General features: G+C 50.6%; 1 protein-coding gene and 1 pseudogene across 1 annotated transcript in view; both read left to right on the forward strand.

Moving 5' to 3' along the window:
- COL23A1 (collagen type XXIII alpha 1 chain) overlaps nucleotides 1-26,078 on the forward strand; it is a 319,377-nt gene that overhangs the window by 262,177 nt on the left and 31,122 nt on the right. Inside the window, exons 4-5 of the mRNA XM_074313377.2 lie at nucleotides 9,835-9,842; nucleotides 11,382-11,408. Of these exons, the coding sequence (XP_074169478.1) occupies nucleotides 9,835-9,842; nucleotides 11,382-11,408 (35 nt within the window). The remainder of the gene's footprint in view (nucleotides 1-9,834; nucleotides 9,843-11,381; nucleotides 11,409-26,078) is intronic.
- On the forward strand, nucleotides 1,689-3,005 carry LOC109434253 (elongation factor 1-alpha 1 pseudogene; annotated as a pseudogene).

Below are 26,078 nucleotides of genomic sequence, written 5' to 3' on the forward strand. Positions count from 1 at the left end.
AGTATGTCAGACAGAGAAAGATGATGCAGTGTGATTTCACTTTGATGTGGAATCTAAAGAACAAAATAAACAAACAAACAAAGCAGAAACAAGCTCATGGATACAGAGAATGTTCTGAAGACTGCCAGACGGGAAGGGTTATGGGGGTGGGTGAACAAGGTGAGGGGATTAAGAAGTACAAATTGGTAGTTACAAAACAGTCATGGGAATATAAAGTAAAGCATAAGGAATATAGTCAATAATATGGTAATAACTATGTATAGTGCCAGATGGGTACTAGACTAGTCAGAGGAATCACTACTTAAATTGTATAAATGTCTAACCACTATGCTGTACATCTGAAGTTAATATAAAATAATATTGAATGTCAACTGTAATTGAAAAATTTAAAAAGGAGGAGGGAGATGAAAGGGAATAAGAGATTCAAATTTCCAGGCATAAAACAAATAAGTCATGGGGATGTAATGTACAGCATAGGGAATATAGTCAATAATATAGTGATAGCGTGGTACAGTGTCAGATGGTTGCTGGACTTATCATGGTTATCACTTCTTTAGGTATATAAATATTGAATAACTCTGTGTATACCTGAAACTAATATAATATTGTGTGTTAGCTATATTTGAATAACTCTTGCATATACCTGAAACTAATATAATATTGTATGTTAGCTATATTTTTTAAAACTCTTTTTAAAAAATTTTTTAAATGAAGGAGAAATTAAGACATGCCCAGATAAACAAAAATGGAGAGAATTCATGACTATCAGACCTGACATACAAGAAATACTAAACAGAGTCCTTCAGTCTGAAATGAAAGGACATGAGACAGTAATTTAAATCCACGTAGAAATACAGAGCTTCAGTGAATGTAACCACATAGGCAAATATGAAAGACAATAAAAATGTATTTTTATTTGTAATTCTTTTCTCTATTCTGATTTAAAAGATAATTGCATAAAGTAATAATGATAAAACTGTTGGTGGGCTTATAATGTATAAAGTAATAAAATAATATAGGATACCAAACAGCTATATTGGAGCAAAGTACTTGTATACAATTGAAAGCAAATTGTTTTTAATCAAAACCTGATTATCTTAAACTAAGATGTTAATTATAATCCCCAGGACAACCACTAAGAAAATAGCTTCCGGGCCAGCCAGGTGGCTCAGGTGGTTGGAGCACTGTACTCCTAACAGAGAGGTCGCCGGTTTGATTCCCACGTGGGCCAGTGAGCTGCGCCCTCTACAGCTAAGATTGTGAACAATGGCTCTCCCTGGAGCTGGACTGCCGTGAGCAGCCGAAGGTCGGCATGAGCTTCTGTGTGCTGCCGTGGGCTGCTGTGTGCTGCTGTGGGCTACCGTGTGCTGCCATGAGCAGCCTGTGGCCATCGTGAGTGGCCGGCAGCCAGTGTGAGTGGCCAGCAGCCAGTGTGGGTAGCCGGCAGCCAGCATGAGCAGCCAGCAGCCGGCGAGAGCTGCCGTGAGCTGCTGTGAACGGCCGACAAACAACAGGCAACCGACTGCCTGGGGGAGGGGGGAGTGCAAGGCTCATAACACCAGCATGGGCCAGGCAGCTGTGTCCTACACAACTAGAATGAGAAACAACAGCTTGAACCGGAATGGAAGGGGGGGAGGTGGAAAAAGGGGGGGGGGAGAAAATAACTCCCCAAAATAGCATCAAAAAAACAAAAGTACAGTAGTACCTCGGTTTTCTAACATAATCCTTTCCAGAAGACCATTCAAGTTCTGAAACGTTTGAAAACCAAGGCACGGTTTCCCCATAGAAAGTAATGCAAAATGGATTAATCCATTCCAGACCTTTAAAATCAACCCCTAAAACTGCAAACTTAGCATGAATTTTATTATCTAATGGTACCATAGATCCATAAAATTTATGGCGTTTGTAAACCAAAATGTTCATCAACGGAGACATTCGAAAACCAAGGTACTACTGTATTAAAATGGTATGCTAGCTTTTTGCAGCAGGTTTGCCACCAAAACACAGGTGTAGTGAAAACCACCACTAACTCTAACCCAAAATGGGAAAGGAAAAGACACATATCAACATCATTGTCTGTGGACACGTAGATTCCAGCAAGTCTACCACTACTGGTCATCTGATTTGCAAATATGGTGGGATCGACAAAAGAACCATAAAAACATTTGAGAAGGAGGCTGCTGAGATGGGAAGGGGCTCCTTCAAGTATGCCTGGGTCTTGGATAAACTGAAAGCTGAATGTGAATGTGGGATCACCATTGATATCTCCCTGTGGAAATTCGAGACCAGCAAGTATTATGTGACCATCACTGATGCCCCAGGACACAGAGACTTTATAAAAAACATGATTACAGGCACATCTCAGGCTGACTGTTCTGTCTTGATTGTTGCTGCTGGTGTTGGTGAATGTGAAGCAGGTATCTCCCAGAATGGGTAGACCCCTTAGCATGCCCTTCTGGCTTACACACTGGGTGTGAAACAACTAATTGTTGGTGTTAACAAAATGTATTCCACTGAGCTGCATTACAGCCAAGAGACAAGAGGTAATAGTTAAGGAAGTCAGCACCTACATTAAGACAATTGGCTACAAACCTGACACAGTAGCATTTGTGCCAATTTCTGGTTGGAATGGTGTCTTCATGCTGGAGCCAAGTGCTAACATGCCTTGGTTCAAGGGATGGAAAGTCACCTGTAAAGATGGCAGTGCCAGTGGAACCATGCTGCTTGAAGCTCTAGACTGCATCCTACCACCAACTCATCCAACTGACAAGCCTTTGCGTCTGCCCCTCCAGGATGTCTACGAAATTTGTGGTATTGGTCCTGTCCCTGTGGGCCCAGTGGAGACTGGTGTTCTCAGACCGGGCATGGTGGTCACTTTTGCTCCAATCAATGTTACAACTGAAATAAAGTCTGTTGAAATGTACCATGAAGCTTTGAGTGAAGCTCTTCCTGGGGACGACATGGGCTTTAATGTCAAGAATGTGTCTGTCGGGCCAGCCCAATAGCTCAGGCGGTTGGAGCTCCCTGCTCCTAACTCTGAAGGCTGCCAGTTCGCTTCCCACATGGGCCAGTGGGCTCTCAACCACAAGGTTGACGGTTCAACTCCTCAAGTCCCGCAAGGGATGGTGGGCTCCGGCCCCTGCAACTAAGATTGAACAAGGCACCTTGAGCTAAGCTGCCTCCCAGATGGTTCAGTTGGTTGGAGCGCGGGCTCTCAACCACAAGGTTGCCAGTTCGATTCCTCGAGTCCCGCAAGGGATGGTGGGCTACACCCCCTGCAACTAGCAACGGCAACTGGACCTGGAGCTGAGCTGCGCCCTCCACAACTAAAAAACTGAAAGGACAACAACTTGAAGCTGAACAGCACCTTCCACAACTAAGATTGAAAGGACAACAACCTGACTTGGAAAAAAAGGTCCTGGAAGTACACACTGTTCCCCAATAAAATCCTGTTCCCCTTCCCCAATTAAAAAAAAAATTATTAAGAAAAAAAAAATGATCCACCAATGTCTTCATGACTCAGGTGATTATCCTCAACCATCTAGGCCAAATCAGTGCCTATACACACCTGTGCTTGATTGTCACACAGCTCACATTACTTGCAAATTTGCTGAGCTGAAGGAGAAGATTGATCGTCGTTCAGGCAAAAAGCTGGAAGATGACCCCAAGTTTTTGAAATCTGGTAATGCTGCCATTGTTGACATGGTTCCTGGCAAGCCCAGGTGTGTTGAGAGTTTCTCTGACTACCCTCCTCTGGGCTGTTTTGCTGTTCGTGACATGAGACTGTTGCTGTGGGTGTCATCCAAGCAGTGGACAAGAAGACAGCTGGAGATGGCACGGTCACCAAGTCTGCCCCGAAAGCTCGGAGGCTAAATGAATATTATCCCCAATACCTGCCACCCCAGTCTCAATCAGTGGTGGAAGAACGGTCTCAGAACTGTTTGTCTCAATTGGCCATTTAAGTGTAACAGTAAAAGACTGGTTAATGATTACAATGCATGGTAAAAACTTCAGAAGGAAGGAGAATGTTCTGTGGACCATTTGTTTCTGTGTGTGGCAGTTTTTAAGTCATTAGTTTTTAAAATCAGTACTTTTTAATGGAAACAGCTTGACCAAAACTCTGTCACAGAATTTTGAGACCCATTAAAACAAAATTTAATGAGAAAGAAAAGGTATGCTAGAAAATATCTATATAATAGAAAAGAAGCAATAGTTGAGTAATGGAGGAAAAAAGAAGACATATGGAAATTAAATAGCAAATTTGCACATATAAGCCCTACCTTAGGAGCAATTACATTAAATATAAAAGGATTAAACACTCCAATCAAAGACAGAGATTGGCAGAATAGAAAAATGAATAAATATATAAATTAAAGCACAATCCAAAAGACACTCAACATCATTAATCATTAGGGAAGTGCAAATCAAAACCACAGTGAGATATCACCTCACACACATTAGGATAGCTACTATTTTAAAAATCAGAAAATAACAGGTATTGGCAAGGCTGTAACATGCTTTACAGGCTTGTAGTCTAGAAACAGTAAGCTATACCACATAGTCTAGGCATGTGGTAGGCTATATCACCTAGGTTTGTGTAAGTGCACTCTATGATGTGGACACAATGACAAAATCACCTGAAAACACATTTCTCAGAACGTATACCCACCGTTAAGCGGCACATGACCATAATTTCAGCCTGCATTGTTTGTGGTGCCTCTTCTATGCCAGTGCTGACCTGGGCACTTAGCACATGCACAGTATCTCGCTCAATCCTCACAGTAGTTCAGAGACGCAGGGGTGGTTACGCCCACATTTCACAGTACCAGAATTTGCCTCAGGGAGAGTAGGCACTTGCTCAGGGTCTGGAGCTCATCTGCTGGAGAGCCAGGGTTCTAAGGCCTGGACACTCCCTGATAGTATTGGCATAATTAAAGACAGGGCCTGAGGCTTGAGCTAAGTGTCTGGCTCCCTAATTCCTTATTGGCTCTGAATTTGCCAACTTCCAAGCCTCATTTCGTGTACTCAGTTTAAAAGCCCTTGGCCCAATCTGCTCCCCTGGGAAGCCCCTGGAGAAGCATGGCTGAAGGTTGTCCTCATGGTGGGGGCAGTTTGGGTTTTCAAGAGTCAGGAGCCAGCGTCTCTTAACCTGAGGTTGCTGAGTGGTGGGAGGCAGAGGGCTGGGTCAGAGCCAGGGCCTGTCGGGCAGAGCAGGAAGCAGGTGGGGTGGGAGTCAGGAGTCTGGGCACAACACAGAGGAGCAGCTGTGAGCTGTGAGCAAGTAGAATGGCCCCAACAGCCATGGGCACCAAGGCCAGCCCTCACCTCCTGGTGTGCAGCTGCGCACCTGCCAGGCTATGGAAAATATTCTACCCAGTTTGCTTTTCCTGGAATATACCATTCGGGAAACACTCAGGCAATGATCATCCCAGGAGGGGCTAGAGCTCAAGGTGGGCACAATGGGTCCCCAGACCTCCACACACCTCTGCTTACCTATCAACAAGCCACTCATGCACCCTCCGAACCTCAAGGTACATGTGGGCATGGCACCCAGTTTGGGAAACCCTGTCGGACCACATCAATTTAGTTAAACAGGCCATGGAGTCACTGACCCCTCTACTCCCTCAGACCTATTTCATTTATTTCCAGAGTCAGCTGGCTCTTATTTAATAGCTCCCACATTCCTGACAGCGGAGTCAGCAGATCCAAGCAATGCCTGGAACACATGTTTGAAAGCTGTGTGTGCAATGGGGCCAAGCCGTGGGGGGACCACCCTCCAGCCAGCCTCATGTCTCGGCAGGGACCCCTGCACAGCCTGAGCCAGGCCCCCTGCACCATCTATCACTGCTGGGTGCCCGGCCTGTTGCTGGCCCCAGATCCCATCTCCAGAGGCTACAGCAGCCACAGCACAAATCCTAGGCAATGAAGCCCTCTTCTAAGAAGGCTTAGAAGAGACGATGGCCTGCCGGGCAGCCCCTCATCCATTCAGCGGAGATTTACTGAGTATATGTGTCTGCCAGGCCCTGTGCTAGGTAGCGGGAGACAGCGGGATGCCGGGCAGATGGGGTCCCGGCCTTGCTGATAGGGCTGACAGACAATCAATGACACACAAATAAATGGATTTAATAATCAAAGATTGTGATTAGTGTTGAGGAGGAAATAGCACGGAGCTGTGATAGAAACCAATACGTCTTCAGACTTTGCACTTAAGGAAGGCTTTTCTGAGGTGGTGGCAATGAACCATAGCCCAATGACCCCGGGAACGTGATAGATGTGAATGTCCTGAGGCCGAAGAGAACAGGTCCCTTGGGGAACCTAAGAGACAAGTGCAGTATGGTGGCCAAAGGTGGGGTGTTGACGAGGAGCAGGGCCACACAGGAGAGCAGGAGTTTGGATGTTATTCCAGGTGCAGTTAGAAGCCTTAGGAAGGGGTGGGCATTTTTCAAAGGCCCTTCTAACTGGCAGAGTTGGGGCGCCCAGAAGAAGAAATTCGGTTAGGAGGCTGTGATGGTGGTGCCCCTGCGAAGTGATGATGGGCTGGGGATATGGTGCCAGTAGGGCCCGCGAGAGGGGTGACTTGGTGTGTTTTGGAGTCTCTTAGATGGGCTAGATGTGTCCTGTCCCAACAGCAATGGGATCAGTCTAGAATGCTGCCATTCCCACTCTGGCCACCCCTCTGGAGACGGTGGATGGTGCCATGGGTGGGGTCCCATGGTGCCACTGTCGGCCTAGACTGACCCCTCACTGGCTGCGTGATCTCACACATGCCACGCACCCCTGATGACCTCTTTCCTACAATGTGCCTACAAGGGAGAGGGCCGGGCAGGGATAGAGGAGGATGTGCAAGCAAAGGATGCTTTTCAATCAGAGGAATTGAAAGGACGTACAGATGGCGATAGACGCATGAAAAGATGTTCAACGTCATTAGTCGTCAAGGAAATACAAATTAAAAACACAATGAGATACCACGTCACACCTGTCAGAATGGCCATCATCAACAAATCAACAAACAACGAGTATTGGCGAGGATGTGGAGTAAAGGGAACGCCTGTGCACTGTTAGAGGGCTTGTAAATTGGTGCAGCCACTATGGAAAACAGTATGAATATTCCTCAAAAAATTAATAATAGATCATGTGACCCAGCAATCCCACTGCTATTTATCTGAAGAAATCTAAAACAGTAATTCAAAAAATATATGCATCCCTATGTTTATTGCAGCATTGTTTGCAGTAGCCAAGATATGGAAGTAATCTAAGTGTCCATCGATAGACAATTGGATAAAGATGTGGTACATACATATAATGGAAAATTACTCAGCCATGAAAAAAAATGAAACCTTACCATTTGCAACAACATGGATGGACATAGAGGGTATTATGCTAAGTGAAATAAGTCAGACAAAGACAGTATGCTTTCACTTATATGTGAAATCTAAAAAACAAAATAAATGAACAAAACAGAAATAAACTCATAGATACAGAGAACAAATTGATGGTTACCAGATGGGAGGGGGGCTGGGGACATGGGTGGAAAAGGTGAAGGGATTAAGAAGTTCAAATCGGTAGCTACAAAATAGTCACGGAGATGTAAAGTACAGCATAGAGAATATAGTCAGTAATATTGTAATAACTATGAATAGTGTCAGGTGGGTACTAGACTTAAGTGGAGCGATCACTTCAGAAGTTATGTAAATATCTAATCACTGTTATACAACTGAAACTAAAATAATGTTGTATGTCAACTATAATTGGAAATTTAAAAATACGAGTATATGTTTGTTTATTTGTTTGTTTTTAATTTTTATTGGGGAATATTGCAGAACAGTGTGTATTTCCAGGACCCATCAGCTCCAAATCAAGTCGTTGTTTTTCTTCAATCTAGTTCTGGAGGGCACAGCTCACTGGCCCGTGTGGGAATCGAACCGTCGACCTGGGTGTTATGAGCACTGCAGCACTGCGCTCTAACCAACGGAGCCAACTGGCCACCCTGTACTTTTTTTAATCAAAGGAATTGGAGCATGTTTCAGAGCTGTTGGGAAGGATCTGCTTGAGAGCAGGCTTAACTGTGACAGGCAGAGGGACGGTGGGTGTGGAGGGTGCAGCAGTGTCCCCAGAAGGTAGAGGCGGGTCAGCCCCTCCTACTTAACCTGAGGGACTTGGAGAGGAGGCCAGCCACAGGCGCAGGTACAGGCAGGTGTGTGCATGTGGCATCAGAAAGATGACAGTACATCCGTCTGGCAGCTTTTCTTTGTAAAACAGGGAGCAAGGTCCTTGGCTGAAAGTAAGAAGTTAGCTGTATGGATGTCCAAATGGCCAACACCCTGCCCGCCCCTAGTCTAGACTTAGGGGAGACATAGCCCTCATGTTACCATTCTTGGGTATTAGCACCATCATACATCAGCTTTCAAGCCAAGAATCTTTTTCTCACCGTTCTCCTTACTCTATGCCCCATGCACCCCTTGACCCCACCTCTGCCATTAAATCGAAGAGCAAGTCCTGCCTGTCCTCACTGACAAGTAACCTCTGACTCACCTCTCTCGTCTCCACTGCCAGCATGGGGACATCTGCAGTTTTGCTGGGGCCCATGCCTGGCCCCTGGAATCACTCCTCCATGCAAAACCTGCAGTGCCCCACCCCCACTGCCCTTTGAATCCCGCCCTCCTGGGTTGTGACAAGGGACCAAGGCCCAGTGCTCTGGTTGGCCCTGCCTTCTCCCCAGCCCCTCCCCTACTGCAGCCCTCAAAAGCCCAGTGATCTTGGCATGTTCTGAGCTTTCCCATCTCTGCCTTGCTCCTGCCTCCACCTCCCTCTCCCAGAAATTGTCCTCGCCCTCTGGATTCAGCCTAGTTTCCCACCCTGAGTGGGCCCAACCTGTCACATTCTGGGAGCTCCCTGTACTTTCCCTTGTGTAATTGTTCTCTTAAGTACCTGTCCATTCAAGGAAAATTCTGTGAACCTGAGGTCTTGTCTCACCACTAGGTCCCATTACTTGCCTCCCTGGGACTGAGGTCCGGGGTCTGCCAGGAGCCGATGTGGCTTAGTAGAAAGTGAGTATGGGGTGAAGTTGGGACACCTCCTTCCTGGATAAGCTCCATCCCTAAGCAATTATGTGGCCTTAGGCAAGTCACTTCTTTCTGTTGTCATCTGTCAAATGGGTGTGTTCATCACACCTCTCACAAAGTACTGAAAAGGTCAGATGCAGTCACAGATATGCAATGCAATTTGCAAACCATAAAGTGAGGACACCTGTGGGTGTCATGAGTGTTCTCCATGAGTCCTCATCTCCGTGGGACAATCCTTGGCTTGTTGCACCAGTCTTTCCTGCAGCAGCACCTGTGCTTCTAGACTTGTCCCCTTCAAGTACCCCGTGCAGCCCGGAGCCGGGCCTCAGGCACCACCCACACGTCTGCTCAGCCACACACATCCCAGTGCGATGTTCTTCCCTCTGCCCAAAATATTTCCTCCCCCAAGTCTCTCCCTTTTAATAGAAATGAACCAAACCCCCAGTGAGCACCCTACTTTGTCCTTCAGGTGAGAACAAGGTCTGATTCCTGCCCAGGTGGCCAAAGTCCAACATGGGTGGCCCAAGCAGCAGCCTCGTAAAATGAATGCATGAACCCACAGGTGCGGGATTGTTATCACCCCCCACATGCCCACCCCAGTCCCTCCAAGGACAAAGTTGCTCCCCCTCCCCGCCATTTGCTTTGGGGCCTGTGACGACATCAAAGCCTTGTGCAGAGGGGTGGCCAGGAGCTGTGCGAGGCGTCCCATCATAGCGTGGGGACTCTCCCCCGCTTTGGTTCTGACTGTGGCCTCTCTGCTTGTGTTTTGCAGGTCCTCCAGTAAGTGCCCTGGATTATGCTCTCTGCTCCTGAAAGATAAGACATTTTGTTCTCTCTCTGTAGCACTTCCATGAAAATAGTATTTGGTTGGAGAGGTGTGTCCTAAAAATAACAGTCTGGACAGGGGCCATATCTTTTTAAGTATGCAGATGAACCCAAGCACTGAATTCCACAGGCTTGACCTGCTCCTTGAAGCATTTTGTGATCACTTCCCTTCCAAGAGAGCTAGCACGAGCCTGGCTGCTCCTCACCGGACCCTGGCTCCACTGGGTCCACTGAAATGCAAGCACCACGCCCATGTTTTCTAACTGCTCTGCTGCAGTCGATCTGTTTAAATGTTTTTGTCTCACGTGCTTTGGCAGAAAGGGCTCTGGAGTCAGGCAGTTATGCCAGGACTGACTTGCGCTTAATCACTAGATGCTAGAGTCCATTTCTCTTTGCCAAAATGCGTTTGACTCTCAGACTTGGGCAGCTGCCCGCGAGAGTGTTGGGTTTGAGAAAGGTGTGGAGGAGAGGCTGGCGCCCCAGGCAGCATTGAACCGGAAATCCCGTTGTTTTCCAAGAACCACGACAAGCCTGACTTTGAGTCATTGTGGCACTTTTTGCCCGATAAATCCTGGTGAATCGATTCAAGAAGCACATTGAAAAGAAAAAGCACATTGAGAGTTTGAACTTTCTAAAGGAATTCCTTTCTGATGAGCTGTTTTATTTTTGACTTTCACTTACCATGATTCATGTCCCAGTCGGCACCCTTTGGAATCTGGGCTTTTCGATGCTTCTAGCACCACATTAAGCCAAAAAGCGAGCCAACAAGAATGTGTAGATGTATTGGCCATAAGCAGTTTTTTTCTCCATTGAGTCATTCCTGGCTGTCACATGGAGATAGCTAGCCTGTGTGAACTCGCTGAATGCATAACGCAGAGCACGATGGAACAGGGTGTTTTTTTTAACTCTGCTGTTAAACAATTAAGTGCATTAAATGAATGCAAAATTCTCAAGCTGCAACCTGAGAGGCATGCCTACGAGGGAGACACAGTCCAGGCAGTCAGTGCTTCGAGCTCGAGCTCGTGGTGGTAGAGAAGCATCCAGTAGCAATAAGCGCCCCCACCCCACCCCCCCATATCTCTGGCTCCCAAGGCTGTCTTCCTGGGTTCACCCCATCCCAGTAGCAGGCAGGAAACCCACATCTGCTCTCTCGGCCCCTCAGCACTTTAGGAGCATTTTCCATGGTGGCTGTGACACACCCTCGTAAACCCCATGTCCCCACCTGGTCCTTGCCATGTGCACTGGCTGGCATGAGCAGGACATGCATGGTTGTGTGCCCTGGTGGCCCCTCCAGCCTGGCCAAATGAGGTAAAAAGTGGGTGCTCTGTCCCCTAGACCTGTCAGCGCCCTGAGTCTCCCCCAAAAGCATCTGCTCCCCACCAGCAGCCTCTGCCACAGAACCTGGGGGAGTCTGGGGCCTCGATTGAGTGCTAAGTGTTGCCATATGGTTTTCTGCTGAAAGTCTGATTATTAATGACATATTAATTACCACAGGGGCAATCAGGACGAGATGGCTACCCGGTAATTTACCATTTATTTCTTGCTCTCTTTGCCCTTTTCTCTCAAGCCAATATTCTTCCTCTGAGCCTTTATTTTACTGTCTGCGCTCCTCTCTCCCCCCTCCTCTGCTCCTCAGGAGTTCTGGTCTTTCTGTGGAGGGATTAGCATTAGCTCTATGGAGACCCAGGACATGCAAAGCTGCAGGGCCTCAGCCTGGCAGGAACTGTCTGCAGCTCCAGCTGCCTCGCAGGCAAAGCAAAGAGGCTTTGAGAAGGAGTCTCCTGGTGTCCTGAGTCCACCCAGCACTGCTCTTCCTGCCAGTATGTCCCCCGGAGCCCAGGGTCCAGCCCCTGGCTGTGGAGCAGCCTCCAGGCCGGCTTGGTGCCTGCCCCTTCCCAGTGCATAGGGCACTCCCATCCCAGTCTACCACGTGCTTTCACCACTCAAGAACGGGAGATGGGTAGGTTCCGGTTCGACCTTTGTGGTTTATCAATTCTCAGAGCTTTTACAGTTAAACCTAAAACTTAGCTTTTACTTGGAATCAGTGTCCCCAGCCCAGGCTGGATGAGGACCACAGAAGAAACAAGGGTGGCTATGGGCTGCGAGTCCTGCACAGAAGTCCTGACACATCAGAGCAGGGGGTAGAAAGAGAGTGTGGCGGGACCGTCCTGCTGGAGGATGTGTTTGTTCGGTGCCTCAGACCAGTACAATGCAGGGAGGGAAATGTTGACTGATTCAGAGACCTCTCTAATGGCAAGATCTGTTCAGACTTGGATGGGCTAGTGTTGGAGGTAAGGTAGGGGGTCCCCAGTCCTGCAGGCGCTGCCTTCCTGGGAGGTTGCGGAGGGCAATCCCAAGTGTAGGGGTAACCTGTGCCTCCTAGCTGGGTGACCTTGGGGTAGGCGCTAACCCTCTCCAAGCTTCAGTTTCCTGTTCTGTGAAATGGGGTGATGAAGGCCTCCCTCACAGCGTTAGAGTTGGGATTAAATGAGACTGAGGAGGTAACAGTCAGAGAAAATGCATCACAAACCAGGCCCTCCAGGACTCGGCGGAGACTTTGGGGGCATTTATCTTGTGCCCAGAGCGGCCCACGCTGGGTCCAGAGTAATGTTTGGAGTCTCTCGATCAGTCAAGATAGCTTTCCCAGAGGCGGCAGCCTGGCCTCTCAGACCAGAAACATCCTGCTCAGCATGAAGTAGAAGGAACCCTGAAAACCTGTCAGGATCCACCTTCATCCTGCGGGAGCACCCTGGGGGCCAGGTCCATCACCTCCCCTTCCTGATTGGGGAGGAGTCACTCCCCATTCCTACATGACAGGCAGATAGATTCTTGGGGAACCATGGGCTTTCGCTGGAATATTGCAGCCTCATGTCTTGGGGACGGTTTGCTTCACCAGCTCAGGAGGGCTGGAGACTTTCTGACAGAACCCCTCTGGCCTGATCCATCTAAGTTTATAGTCCAGGTTACTCTTGACTGCAGACGCTCCTGTCCAAAGGGCCAAGGGCGGTGGCTAGTGATTAGGTGTCTCCCCTCTTCCCCACTGTTGTCATCTCCTCTGAGCACATGGTGACCCAGGATTCCTTTCTCCGTAGCATCAGAGAGGACATTGGCTGATGGTGGATGGGGGCAAGGTGGGGGTGGCTGGGGGACTCTGGGCAAGAGGCTAGCATCCTGGTGCGGAGTTAGGCGGCTGGGGGGTAAATGCCTTGGCTGCCCTAAGTCTCTGTCTCCTTGCCTATGAAGATCGGGGCAGGGTTCAGATGAAATGAGGTCACTCCTGGAGCACGCAGACACCACAGGTCACAGCAGACGGTGGCCTAGTCACAGTGCGGCATCACAGGGCTGTTGGAAATCTAGGCTGAAGGGTTAGCATGTGAGATGCTCAGCACCGAGCCTGGGCCAGAGATGGGGCTCTGGGAAGAATGTGCCAGGGGACGGCCGGGGAAGGATGTGCAAGCAGCGTGAACTGGGAGCTTTCTGGGAAGGAGGAGGTTAGGGCCCAGCAAGCCTTCCCTGCTGCCCATTTGCAGGCAGCTCAAGCGGTGCCCTTGGCCCCTCCAGCTCCTCATCCCTAGAAAGCCCTGAGCAGGCCCCACCAGGCAATGGGTGAGGGGAAGGTGGTGTCACACCCATGATTGCCCCAGGGCCAGGTCGCCCTTTTTCCTGAGGTCACCCAGCCCCAGTTTGTACACACACCTTGGTTTCCACACCAATCTGGGCCCTTTGCCTGGCTGGGTTGAGGGCGTTCGTGTCTCCAGCCCAGGAACCACCCGGCTTGCCCAGCTGTGTGCCTCTGAGCACCTTGGTTCTGGCACTGCCTTGAGGGCTGTCCCTTCCGTGAGGCCCACGGGATGGGGAGATACCTGGCCTGGCCTCCCCCACGGGAGGAAAGCAGGCCTGTGTGGGCAAGGGGAAGGTGGGAGGGAGGGGCTTATGTGTTTTGAGTTGACAGCCAGATCTCTTGGCCTGTGGAGGGCCTCGCTCCCAGCCTGGGGTCTGTTTTCAGATGGTTTCATGTGGTCATCCCAGAGGTTAGGGCCTCTGCAGGGGCGCAGGGCCCTGGGCCATCTAAGAGGAACCTCATATGCTGAGTATTGAATGGGCTTCCCATCAGTCAGACCCACGTTGATCCCGGCTAAGCTGTGCACACTTGGGCGAGCCTCTCAGCCTCTTGGGACCTGGAAGATCCCACCCACAGAGCTGGAGGGTCAGTGGGTAACACAGGCAGAGCGCAAGTGCAGTTCACGTGGCAGCCCCTTAATAATGTCACTCTTTCCTTACCACAGAAAGCCTCGAGGGAAGGAAAGACAGGCTTGGGAAACCATTATGACCCATCAGCAGACTTTAGAGAGGAAAACAGCTTTGAGAACCATCAGTTGTAGAAAAGGAGTGTTTTCTGCAGCTTAATAAACTTCAAAACCAGTTCAGGGAGGATTTTTTTTATTTTCAGTTTGTGCTGAAAACATGTCACTTCCTAAAGGGCAAGAAAAGAGTTGCGGAGGATTGTGGTGGAGACTGCAGCCTGGGTTTTCTGGATTAATCCAGGGGAGGACTGGTCCCTCCAGTGAACAAGAACAGCTGAAACCTGGTCCATATGTAGACCCAATGGGAGTAGGGGGCAGTGGCTAGGAGCCACCCATGTCCATGGGGCAGGGTATGGACCGACAGGACCCGGGGTCAGGCGCCCACAGCCGTCTTGTGCAGAGGCCAGCCTGTCCTTGTGGGGTCACTAATCACTCTCTGCTGATGACAACAGCAGAGTGTTTATTATAAAACCTTCCCAAAATAGAGAAAAGCACAAAAGAGGAAAAAGCAATCATCCATAACCCTACCACCCACAGATAAATCCTCTCAATATTTTGGTATTTGTTCTTCTGGCACTTTTTCATGCACAAGTTTGTTTTTATATTTCTTACTTTAAAACTGGGATTACACTGGACATATTTTCTGTAGCTTATTTTGTTCACTTAATGTGTCATTCGATTTTTTCACATCACTAAGAATTCTTATAGAATGTAGTAGCTACATAGTATTTTATTGTGCGTAATTTATTTAACCAAGCTCCAGGTTATATTATTTATATTGAAATTTTTTCGCCCTTGCATTCAACATCCTGGGAATAAATCAGGGCTTACTTCCATTATCTCCTTAGAATAAATGTCTAGAAGTTAAATTGCTGGACCAAAGGGTTTGCGCATTTAAGCCTTTTGATGTATATTGCCAAATTGTCCTCCAGGGGGCTGTACTAATTTACATTCCCACCAACATCCTATGAAGGCTTCATGTTTCCCCAAGCCCTGGCCAACTGTGGGTATTATCATACTTTTAAATCTATGCCAATACAATAAGTTTAAAAAATGGATGTGTATGTATGTATGTATGTATGTATGTATGTATGTATGTATGTATCTTGTTTTAATTTAGGGTGTATTTTCATTAGAAGTAGAGTCTTAGCGATTAAACTAGTTTTGAAAAAATTCCTGTAACCCTAACTGCCACCTGGTGGTAGGGTTTGGAATTGCAGGTAGAGCATTTAAAGAGGAAATCACCAGGTTTGAGAGCTCTGGGATCCCAATTGGTTCAGGGACAGCAGACATCATGGTATCAGCAGTATAGGGGGAGTTTTGAGCTCAGAACATTGTGAATCCAAGGTAGGACCTGCAGAGAGCTCTGGGCTCAGCAGTCTTCCATTTTTTAGTAGTAATCAGCATTTACATTGATAAAGTGGTTTTGCTGTCTCATAAATAGGAGGCTTGGTTCTGTTCAACAAATCTGTAAGCTATGTCATGCTCTATGCTGGGTGCTAGGGGGGCACAAAGACCCAGTCTCAGTCTTCTTTCTGGAAGCTGTGGGGGAAGGGGATCAATACAGAGAGTTTGCCATGAAGTTGGAGGAACTATTAGGGTCACTGGGATTTTCCTGGAGGTTTCTTATCACAACCCCTTTTTTCTGCTCCAAACTATGGCTTCTGTCGAAGATGAAAAGATTTGTCTCTCATGCAAGACTCAGTCTTGCCTACACCTTGATTTTACATATCAGACCCTCTCGTCATCTCATATTTACAATACAAAAATCCTCACTTTTCTCTACTTTGGTATTTGATCATTCTGATGCTTACTGTTGAACTTTAGTGACTTTCTGGTTTATTTTACACCTTCAAACCATGTCTTGAAAAACATGGTTTTGGTAATATCTTCCAGGGCTTAAGAGTTCTCTACATTTGGACATATGAGGAGAGTGTTAGGTTGCGAGGTCAGGGATGCATGGAAATTATGGAACCTAGAGCGTGCCGGTGGTGCTGAGGCCCTGGGGTGGGGAACATGCCACCCCATCCATCAGTGACTCTGTGGCAGGTGCTTTTCTGGGTCTTTGGACCAGTACCGAGCAAGAGAGACAAGGCCTCTCCCTGTAGTGGGGAGGAGAGAAGCAATAAACAAGTAACAAGCCAAACAAGATAGCTTCAAACAGCAACATGTGCCACAAAGAGAATAAAGCAGGGACGTGATGAGACTGCTGGCTGGGTGGATGGTGGGTTTAATTGAGATTGAGCAATAGAAGGCTCTTAGGGAAGATGACATTTGAGCTGAGACTTAAATGATGAAAAAAATGCAGTGATCTTAAGGGAAAAGCGCTCCCGACAGAGGAAAAGCAAGTGCACGTGTCATGAGTTTGGGACAAGCTTCATGTGTCCAGGGTGCATGCGAGGCCAGTGTGGCTGGAGTGAGTGAGCAAGTGATGGGAAGATGGTGGCAGGGGAGCCAAAGAGGTCTCCAGGGCTGCATCAAGTAGAATCTTAGAGGCCACAGTGAGAGGTGGGAGACCAAGGAAATTTAGCTCTGTTTATAGAAACCACTTGCCCCCAAAGACAGAGTGCCACGCCAAGGGCTCAGAGATTCCCCCTCCAAAGAGAACTGGAAGAAAGGACTGTCCCCTCCCATCCCCCAAAGCCCCTCCATCAGGCCAGGGAAACAAGTGTACCTGCTGAGTGCTTGCTGGGTACAGGCTCGCAGGCCCTCTCACCCTGGGAGGTTGGTGGTGTCGGCTCTATTTGACAGATGAGGACGCTGAGCTCAGAGGGTGTCATGACTTGGCTGAGGCACAAGCCCACCCATATGACAAAGCCCATTAGCACCTGGGCTGCAGTCTCTCCTCCATCACACCAGCCACCCCATCAGTAAGTGGGTCCCAATAGCAGGCTGGGGCTCACAACTGTCTGTGTACTGGCGGAGGGTCCTTCCCCTCTCACCAGGTATTTGGAGTGAATGTTCCATTTTTCCTCCTCATCCTATTTTTGTCTAGCCCTGGAGCTCTCTCCCCATGCACTGCTTTCCACCCCCTTATCAAATTGTTAAGACCCATTCTTGCTTTTCAAAAACATGGGGGGAAAAAAGTAACTTAAAGAAGTCCATTTCTCTATCCCACCTTCTCTTCTATCCTCATTCATACATCTGTGTCGTGACCATTATTAGAAATTAGGAAGAAACACATCTCCCTCATGATGAAATGTCCGATTCCGTTTCCCTGGCCAGGTCCTATCCTGTCATGGAGCAGCTGAGTGGAGCAGGACTTGCCAGGGACCACAGTCATGTGCCCTTAGGCAGTCACTCAGCCTTTCTGGGCTTCTGTGTCCACATTTGCAAAGTGTGAGGTTTGGCCTGGATGAAAACATTAGGAATCAGATCTGTGCAGCGCTTCACAATTTCAAAGCACATCCCATCCCGGGGCAGTACGATTTGTGCCCATTTTGTGGATTGAAAAAACTGAGGCTTAGAGTGGCCATACCACTTTTCCAGATCTCATAGTGGCAAACATGTGGGCCTGGCTTCTACCTGCAGACCCCCTAGGGCCCAGACAGTGATCTGTCCTCCAACCATGTTGAGCTCTGGAGTCCCCTTGTTTCTCCTGCCTGCAGGTGGTACCAGTTCCAAAGGCCTCTGTTAACTAGAACCCATCACGAAACTCCTGAGCGGTTCATCTTCCCATCCACAAACTAGAGCTGCAGTCTCTGTTTCATGCTGTGTTACTTGAAGGAAGGAGACCAGGCCGGCAGGCCCAGGAAACACAGGTCCCCTCAGCAAGTGCTCATAAGTCCTCACTGATTTGGGCTCTGAGCTGTTTCATAAAATGACTTTTTGGGCCCAGCCATCTCTGATGGGATTCTGACCACAGATGGCCTGTCACCCACCCATCCTGCCCACTGTCCCTGAGTCTAGTAGGAAACCCTCCATACAGAGAGCTTTACCGTGCTGTGGGGAGGGCTGTAATGCACATAGATAGGGATTCTGCCCCAGAGGAAGATTTGGATAACTGCCTGAGACCAGGGGAGGCCTCACAGAAAAGGGACATTTGAGGTGTGTCTTGAGGGATGAGTAGGAGTTCAGCAGGAGAACAAGCTGGGAAGGCATTCCATGCTGCACAAATACAGGCACCATGAATACAGCAGGGGGTGTACTGTGGCCCCATGTGTCCAGGGACAACACTCAGAGGACGGGCAGGAAAAGGAGAGAAGGTGATACTGAGTGAAGGGCCTCCCACCCACGCAGCAGAAGAATTTGGAGTCCAGGGGAACCCCTCGGTGACATGGACAGACGTGTGTATTGAAAAGGCCTCCCTGCTCCAGGGCAGAGACTGGAAGAAGGGGTCCAGGTAGGAGGCTGATGCAATAATTCGCGGCTGTAGCCTGAATCAAGAATGTCCTGGTGAGGATGGAGGGGAAGGGGCCAACCTGAGAAATGAGAGTGGGCAGGAGCTACAGGCTGGCGCTGGCGGTGAGGGACCAGAACCAACTCTCCTCACGCCCGGCAGCACAGCCCCCCAGGCACCGTGCCCAGAACCTGTCTGGCTAAATGCACAGGAGTCATTGCAGGGAGAAGGGGACGGGTAGGAGCTGCAAAGTGTCTCTAGAAGCAGTAACGGGAGCACCGGCGGCCCAGGCCCTGGAGACAGGGACGGCAGAAGCTCCAAGCTGATATGTGGGCCATGAGGCAAGGCCTCAGCCTGGGACCAATTTCGAAGTAAATGACTCAGTTGGATTGTTTGGAATTAATCAAGTGAACAAAGAAGGACCACAGAGCAGCACACATTCATTCATATGCTTTCTTGCACTCTTGTTGTTCAAAAACAGCTTTGATTGTAAATGTGTAATTAGTTCAATGATTCATCTGTAATATCCCAAATTCATCTGTTTTTAGATTCTGACATTCTACATCTCATTTTAATCTGACCCCCTCAGTGCTGCTCCCCAGCTCTCCAGATGCGGAAACAGAATGAAAGCAGGTTTCCCGAAGTGAAAGCCCCCAGATTGGAACCTCAGGGAGACAGAGCCAGGCCTTCGAGAAAGGGCCACCAGTCTGGCCTTTCCTCCCCAGGGTCTCTCACCAGCCCAGGGCAGGGCTCTTTGACTCAGACCACCTTGCCTTGTGTCCCCACTGTCCCAAGTGTCATGTGTGGGGCAGCTAAAGGACAGGGAGCCTGTGCTGCTGCTTCTGCTCTCGGTTTCCAGATGCATCGCTCACCCTCTGTAGCTCTTCAACATCTTCCAGGCAATGGCCAGCGCGTCCCCAGACCTGGGTTTCAGCATCCGAGGTGCCTCCTGCTAAGTCCAGCTCTGGGAGAGCACTTAGCTGGGCCAGCCCTGTGGGGGCTGGCAGAGTAGGTTTGTCCTGTCCTTTGCGGGGATGCCTGTGACACCTTTGCAGAGTGGGGCCCTCTGGCTGGTTGCTGGCTGAACTTCTTCCTGTTTCCCCAGGCAACAAAGCACCCTCCAGCACCCCCACCCCACTACAGTGGAAGAGGGTGCCCACAGATCTGCACCAGGTCACTGGGGCAAACTCAGGTCTTCCAAAACAATAGACTTTTTTAAAAAATAATTTCAGGTTTTTGATTTTTTAAAAATTTTATTGGAGAATATTGGGGGACAGTATCTTTCTCCAGGGCCCATCAGCTCCAAGTCGTTGTCCTTCAATCTAGTTGTGGAGGGCGCAGCTCACTTCCAAGTCCAGTCACTGTTTTCAATCTTAGTTGCAGAGGGCACAGCTCACCATCTCATGCGGGAATTGAACCGGCAACCTTGTTGTTGAGAGCTCACGCTCTAAACAACTGAGCCATCCGACCGCCCCTCCGGAAACTCAGGGGCAGCTCTTGGTCTTCAATCTAGTCGTGGAGGACGTAGCTCACTGGCTCATGTGGGAATCCAACTGGCAACCCTGAGGTTCAGAGCTCGTACTCTAATCAACTGAGCCATCCGGATGCCCCCCCCAAAAAAAGACCCCCCCCAAAAAAAAAATAGATTTGCGAGAATGCAGGTATTTGGGTACGAAGTTGGTCCATCCAGCTTCTCCTGAAATCAGGGACTGGACGCCTGTCCTGTTCATGTGGAGAGAGAATGGGCTTCAGAGCTCTGTAGACCCCTGTTCCCTAAGCCCTCTTCAGCAGTTGGGGGAACGCTAGTGCTGGGCACACTGGCTGGGCTCAGTGAGTGACATTTCCTGCCACTGTGATGGTCACTGACCCCAGCAGGGGGAGCCCTGGAGGCTAAAGGAGGCCCTCTTTAGCCAGCGTCCTCAGTGCCCAGCGTCCAGGCTGACCTCCCAGGCTCTGGCCTGAGGGCAGGAGTCAGCGGTTCCCCAGGGTAGCCTTCGGCAGGTCAAGAGCGCCCTCTGGTGTTCCAAAGCCTGAACTGGAGCCGGTGGGAAACGACATTCATTCAGAGGCATCCGTTTGGTTCGTTCAACAAATACTTTTGTTCTCACTATGCATGAGGGACTTAGGCATTTGGGACACAATAACAAGAAATATACCCAGGGGCCCCACCTCCGTGGAGGCTGTGGTTGAGTGGGACAGAGAATCAAAATTCATGGGAACCCCGACCTTGGTATGCACAGTGGTCAGTGTCAGGAAGGTACAGGTTGCTGCAAACACCTGTAACCTGGCCCCGGCCTGCTGGGGGTCAGAAGAGGAAGAGAGGTGTGAGCCGAGGTCAGAAGGCTGGGTAGGTGCTGACAAGTTGGGAGCTTAAGGGGGAATGTCTAGACAGAGGGCACAGAGAAAGGGTGCACCCAAGACAGGCCAGGCTGGCAAGGGAACAGGAGAGGGAGGGTGGGGAATGACAGCAATGGCCCTGGAACAGCCAGCCTCACTGAACCAGTTGGCTGCCTCCCCAGGAGCCACAAGGTGGAGAGAATTTGCAGTGGCATCAGACTTGGGAAGAGCCAGACTTAAACAAAAACTTTGCAAATCCATCAGGCTACCTAGGAAGGAGTTCCCTGTCACTGGAGGTGTGCAAGTCAGGGCTGCACACCCACCTGTCAGGAAGGGCATCTAGGGAGAGATTGGCCCCAGTGGGTCATCTCCCATGCGAGGTGAGGGGTCATTCCAGCAACAGGGCCTCCCTCTTTGGGGCTGCTCAGACCCACACTTAGTGGGACCATTGGCATAAGCCTAGCTTGGGTGCCTGGAGAGCGGGCGCTTCACAGACTCATGAATATCCCTCAGAGCTGGGCCTATGGTAGGCACTGGAGCCTCAGGGACAATCACTGTGGGAGGGGAGGTGGCAGGAAGACAGCAATGGGTCGGTAAGAGAAGCTGTATGGTGAGGTGAGGGAGAGTTGAGGAAGGCTTCTCAGAGATGACATGTGAAGGAGACATGTGGGAGGCAGAGCAGGGGCTCCGAATGCCAGGCCAAAGGGCGCTGCGACTCTGTCCAAGGGCGGTGGGTGAGGGTGTACCACGGTGGGTGGTGAGGCAGAAAGCCGGGGACTCAGGCATGAGATGCGAGTTGTGTCCTAAGCCAAGCTGGCCATGCCCGGCCTTGCAAGCTTCACTTTCCTCATCTGAGAAATGGGGATAATAATGGTGCTGTCTGGCAGGGCTACACTCAGGCTCGGCAACATCCAGATGAGAAGGCAAAGGAGTGTGTCTTTTGGCTTCACCCCGTTTCCTGGACTCTCAGCCCTGAACTGGCCCAACGCATTACAGTCACACTGAATCAACTCACTGGGTGCCATGCTCTGGACTGGGCACTGTTACCTACGGGAAGCCATTCCATCTACACCACACCCACTTTCCAGAGGAAGAAACGGGCTCCAGGGAAGCTGTGCAGCTCAGAGCGAGGTCTGCAGGGCAGGGATACAACAATCAGGATGTCCCTGCATCTGCGAAGTGCAGAAGGACGGCCGTGCGGGGGCAGAGGCAGGGAGGCTGGGGGAGGCTGGTCCAGGACCTAGGCAGCAGTGGGTGGAGGACTGGACAGGAGCCCACAGTTTGGAGAAATGGTTCAGAGCTGGAACTGCAGGCTCACGAGCTCACTGATGCCTTACAGAGGCCAGCCAGGTGAGGAAATAGGTGAAGCTGGCTGGGTGTGGGAGAAGGTGGGGAAAGGTGGGGCCTGGGCTGAACTGGGGGGGCACACGCCCTATCTACAGGGGGTGCTGCAGTTCAGTCCATGCAGGTCAATCATTACATCTTCCAATATTTCAAGAGAGGCTAGAAATCCAAATTTTACATGAAATCGCTGGATCCTTAAAGGTTCCAATCAATTTATTACCAGTGGATGATAATTGTGTTATCTGTGAAACCAACGAGGACCAAGATAATTGTGTTATCTGTGGAAACCAAGGAGGACCCACCCACAGCAGCCCAGGGGGAGCTTTCAGAGGCTAGACAATCAAACCTGAGGGAAGCCAGGAAGGCCCCACAGACCAGGGCTGGGGCAGGACAGAGCAGCCGTGTGGCCTGGGTGTCAGGGATACCTGCAGAGTACCCACAGCCTCAGTATCTGCTGCAAGCTGTCCTGGTCACCCTGTCCCCTGGTGTCCTAGTAATGTCAGGTCTCAGTCGCACCTTTTTTTTTTTTCTTCTTCCACCTCCCCCCGCCCCCCCCCACTCTGGTTCAAGCAGTTGTTTCTCAGTCTAGTTGTGTAGGACACAGCTCCCTGGCCCATGCTGGTATTATGAGCCTTGTGCGCCCCCCCACCCCCCACTCCCCCCCCACCCCCCACCCCCCCACCCTCCACCCCCCCACTCCCCCCCACCCCCCACCCCCCACCCCCCCACTCCCCCCCACCCCCCACCCCCCCACCCCCCACCCCCGCTGAGGCAGTTGGTCAGCCGCTCTTGCCGGCTGCAGCCCACTCACAGCAGCCCAGCTCCAGGGAGAGCCACTGTTCACAATCTTAGCTGTAGAGGGCGCAACTCACTGGCCCGTGTGGGAATCGAGCCAGCAACCTTGGTGTTAGGAGCACAGCTCACCAACCACCTGAGCCACCGGGCCGGCCCCTCAGTCGCACCTTCTGAGCTGTGCTGTCCCAGGCAGGTTGCCTCCCTGTCTCCATTATGTAGTTCAAGCCACACGGGAACTGTCACTCCTCTGGCCAGCTGGTGCTCCAGCCAGCAGATGCTGCCACCAAAAGGATTCCCTGGCCTATCTGCTACCCGTTGCCTTCCACCAGACCATCCCCATGTGCCTGAGCTGGAGACACCGGCCCTGAGGCAGTTCAGGTGGCCACAACCTGAATCACTGGCCCATCTTCCATCCTCCCACACCCAGTGGGAGTCAGGCCCATTACCCCCTCCACCCTACCCAGGAACAATTTTTCCTAATACCTGACAGGGTAATTATGGAACAGGCAAATGTGTAATTTAAGCAGGTATTTGGGGATTGGTTCAAAGGTATAGTACCACCTCTTCTAGCCGTGATGTATAACGTGGACATATGTGTAATTGCTTCCAGCGCATGTAGCAGAGTCACCGAGCATGCTGTCTCCCCAAAATAGAAGCCAGCTGGCTTCCTGGCCTCACAGGATTATAGAGCTGAAGGGACCTGGAGTCTAGGCCGAGGGTTACAAACCCAGATGCCCCAACAGAGCTGGCAGGTCACCTCAATGGGGCAGCCTGCCAGGTGTGAGGCAGTAGGAAGGGGCAGAACCTGTAGGCCTGGAGTGGTGCCCGGCTAAGGGAGCACTTGGCCTGGCAGGTATTTCCAGGCACAGGTGCCCCAGGGTGTAAGGTCTTCCAAGTTTACGAGAAAGTCCAAAGTCCGGATGTTTATGTGAAACGTCATAATTTGTAAATGTTGCAACTAATTAAGTTAGGGGGTTTTTTTGGATTTTTTTTTTTTAATTGCATGGACCAAACCAAGCCTGGCTTCAGGCCCAGCCCTTCACTGTACAGACGAGGACAGGGAGGGCAGCAGTGTGTGAGGCCAAAGAGCAAATGGAGGACAGGTTCCTGGCCTTGGCAATCTCTTAGGACCCCACCCAGGTAAAGCCCAGCGCTGCCCACCCTGGGTGTGGTGAGCTGGGGTGCAATGGGAGACTGCAGAGCCCACTCTACATGTGCCGCAGACCCTGGGAAGGGATTTCCTGGGAGGAACTGTATGCCGGGCTGTGCACCCAGGCACCAACTGCAGCCAGACTGGACCTAAGAAGGGAGGGTCCTTTCTTCTCTTTCCTGAGGGCAGAATTCAAGTCTGGGAAATTGCTACACCCATACTGTCTTGCTGTGACCCGTGTGTGTGCAAACAGCCTGAACTGAGAAATCAGGACCACATGGGGCTGGCCTGCCCAAGGGGCTGCCACCCACCCCCTCGCACACTGGACAGCCCTAATGAGGGAGCCTTCACACAGGAATGTGCACGTCCCGGCTGAGACCCCAGGCCCCTACAGCCTTGTAATTTGATGAATTGTCAACATCTGGGCCGTAATTACTGGACCCTGGACTGATAATCCCAATAAGCCCCCTCATCCAGGGGCCCTGCCCCGGTGCATTTCGAGGGCTCCATTCCCTGACAGGAGCCATCAGCATTAATTACAACCAGACAGTAAGACAGTCATCCAGCTCCGGCTGGTCTGAGCATTTACTGCCGTCTGCATTTAAACACAGCCAGCTCACTGATTTAGTTCAGTCCCACAGATACTGTTGCTGATGGATCTGGAGGCCTGAGCCGTCCCGTGTGGCATGCAGTTAGCGCAAACCCCCTGCTGCAGGACACACACACACACACACACACACACCCCGTTCTTGTCACACACCAGGCTTCACCTCCTGAGGGACATTGGGAAGCTCCAGTGATGGAGCCAGCATACCCCACGTCCCAAACTTATTTCACCAGGAAACCTCCCCTCTTTTGCCACCTTGTTAATTTTTCTCAAAAGATGGCTCTGTGGAACACTGCTCAGGAAATACTCCACGATGTGAGGGAGGAAGTGAGCTGACCCATGAAGGCCCAGCCCGGCATCCCCCTGCCAGCCACTCGGAAGGCCACACTAAGGTCACTCACTTCCTAGCACTGCTCCACCACAGGACAAATGCAGACCCCAATTTTGTGTCAGCTTGCCTGGAGGGTCTTTTGTCTCAGGTTGGCCTGAGAGGAGGAGACAAAAGAGACTGACTGGGACCCATGGGAGTTGTCATTGAGAGAAGGTAGTCATGACCATCTTACAGATGAGCAAATTGAGGCTCGAGGATACTCCGTTCCCTGAGCGAGGCACACGGGGCCTTAGTCAGCACACGGGGCCTCTGCTTCCTGGCCTGCTCATGCACAACCCAGGGCCTTGTTTGCTTCTCTCACCCGGAAACATCCTGGGGCTCAGCTGGTCTGCGGGAAAGACCGAGTTAAAGCAGAAGCAGGCTTGGGAACAGCTGTAAAGTTTCGGGTAGAAAACCTCTGGTGAGTTCCCCGGCTTTGAGCAGGCAAGGAGGGAGCTGCCACAGCACTGTGACATCTGACCCTCAGGGTCACCCCTTCTGTGGAAGCTGAGGTCCAGAGGGACTCTGACCCCAGGCAAAGCCCAAGCCCTGCCTGCACGCCACGGGCTGCCTTGAGTGCCTTTCCTTCCTGTTGTACTTGTGAGAGGAGCAGGAGGCAGCTGGTGTGGGCACCCCACAGTCTGGGGCAGGGGAGGGCTGCCGGATGGATTATGACCCCCGCCACCAAGGGCGGCCTGCACCCTGGCTGAGGCTCTGCTCCTCCACACTCCGGGCTTCCCAGAGCAGCCCCCTTCTGTTCAGAACCAGCTTTTCATCTGCTGGGATACAGCCTAGACCCTGCCCGCCTTGGTCCAGCCTGAACCCATGTGTGTCCCTGGCCCTTCTCTGGGTGCTTCTCCTCCTCTCAGAGCACCCAGAGCCAGGCTCAGGTCTCCCTCCAGGCCATAGAAATACCTTCTTCATAGATGGTCCACACAGCATTCA

This window comes from Rhinolophus sinicus, chromosome 5 (genome assembly GCF_057876585.1).
Source record: "Rhinolophus sinicus isolate RSI-liver-muscle chromosome 5, RSI-T2T, whole genome shotgun sequence".
Lineage (NCBI taxonomy): Eukaryota > Metazoa > Chordata > Mammalia > Chiroptera > Rhinolophidae > Rhinolophus > Rhinolophus sinicus.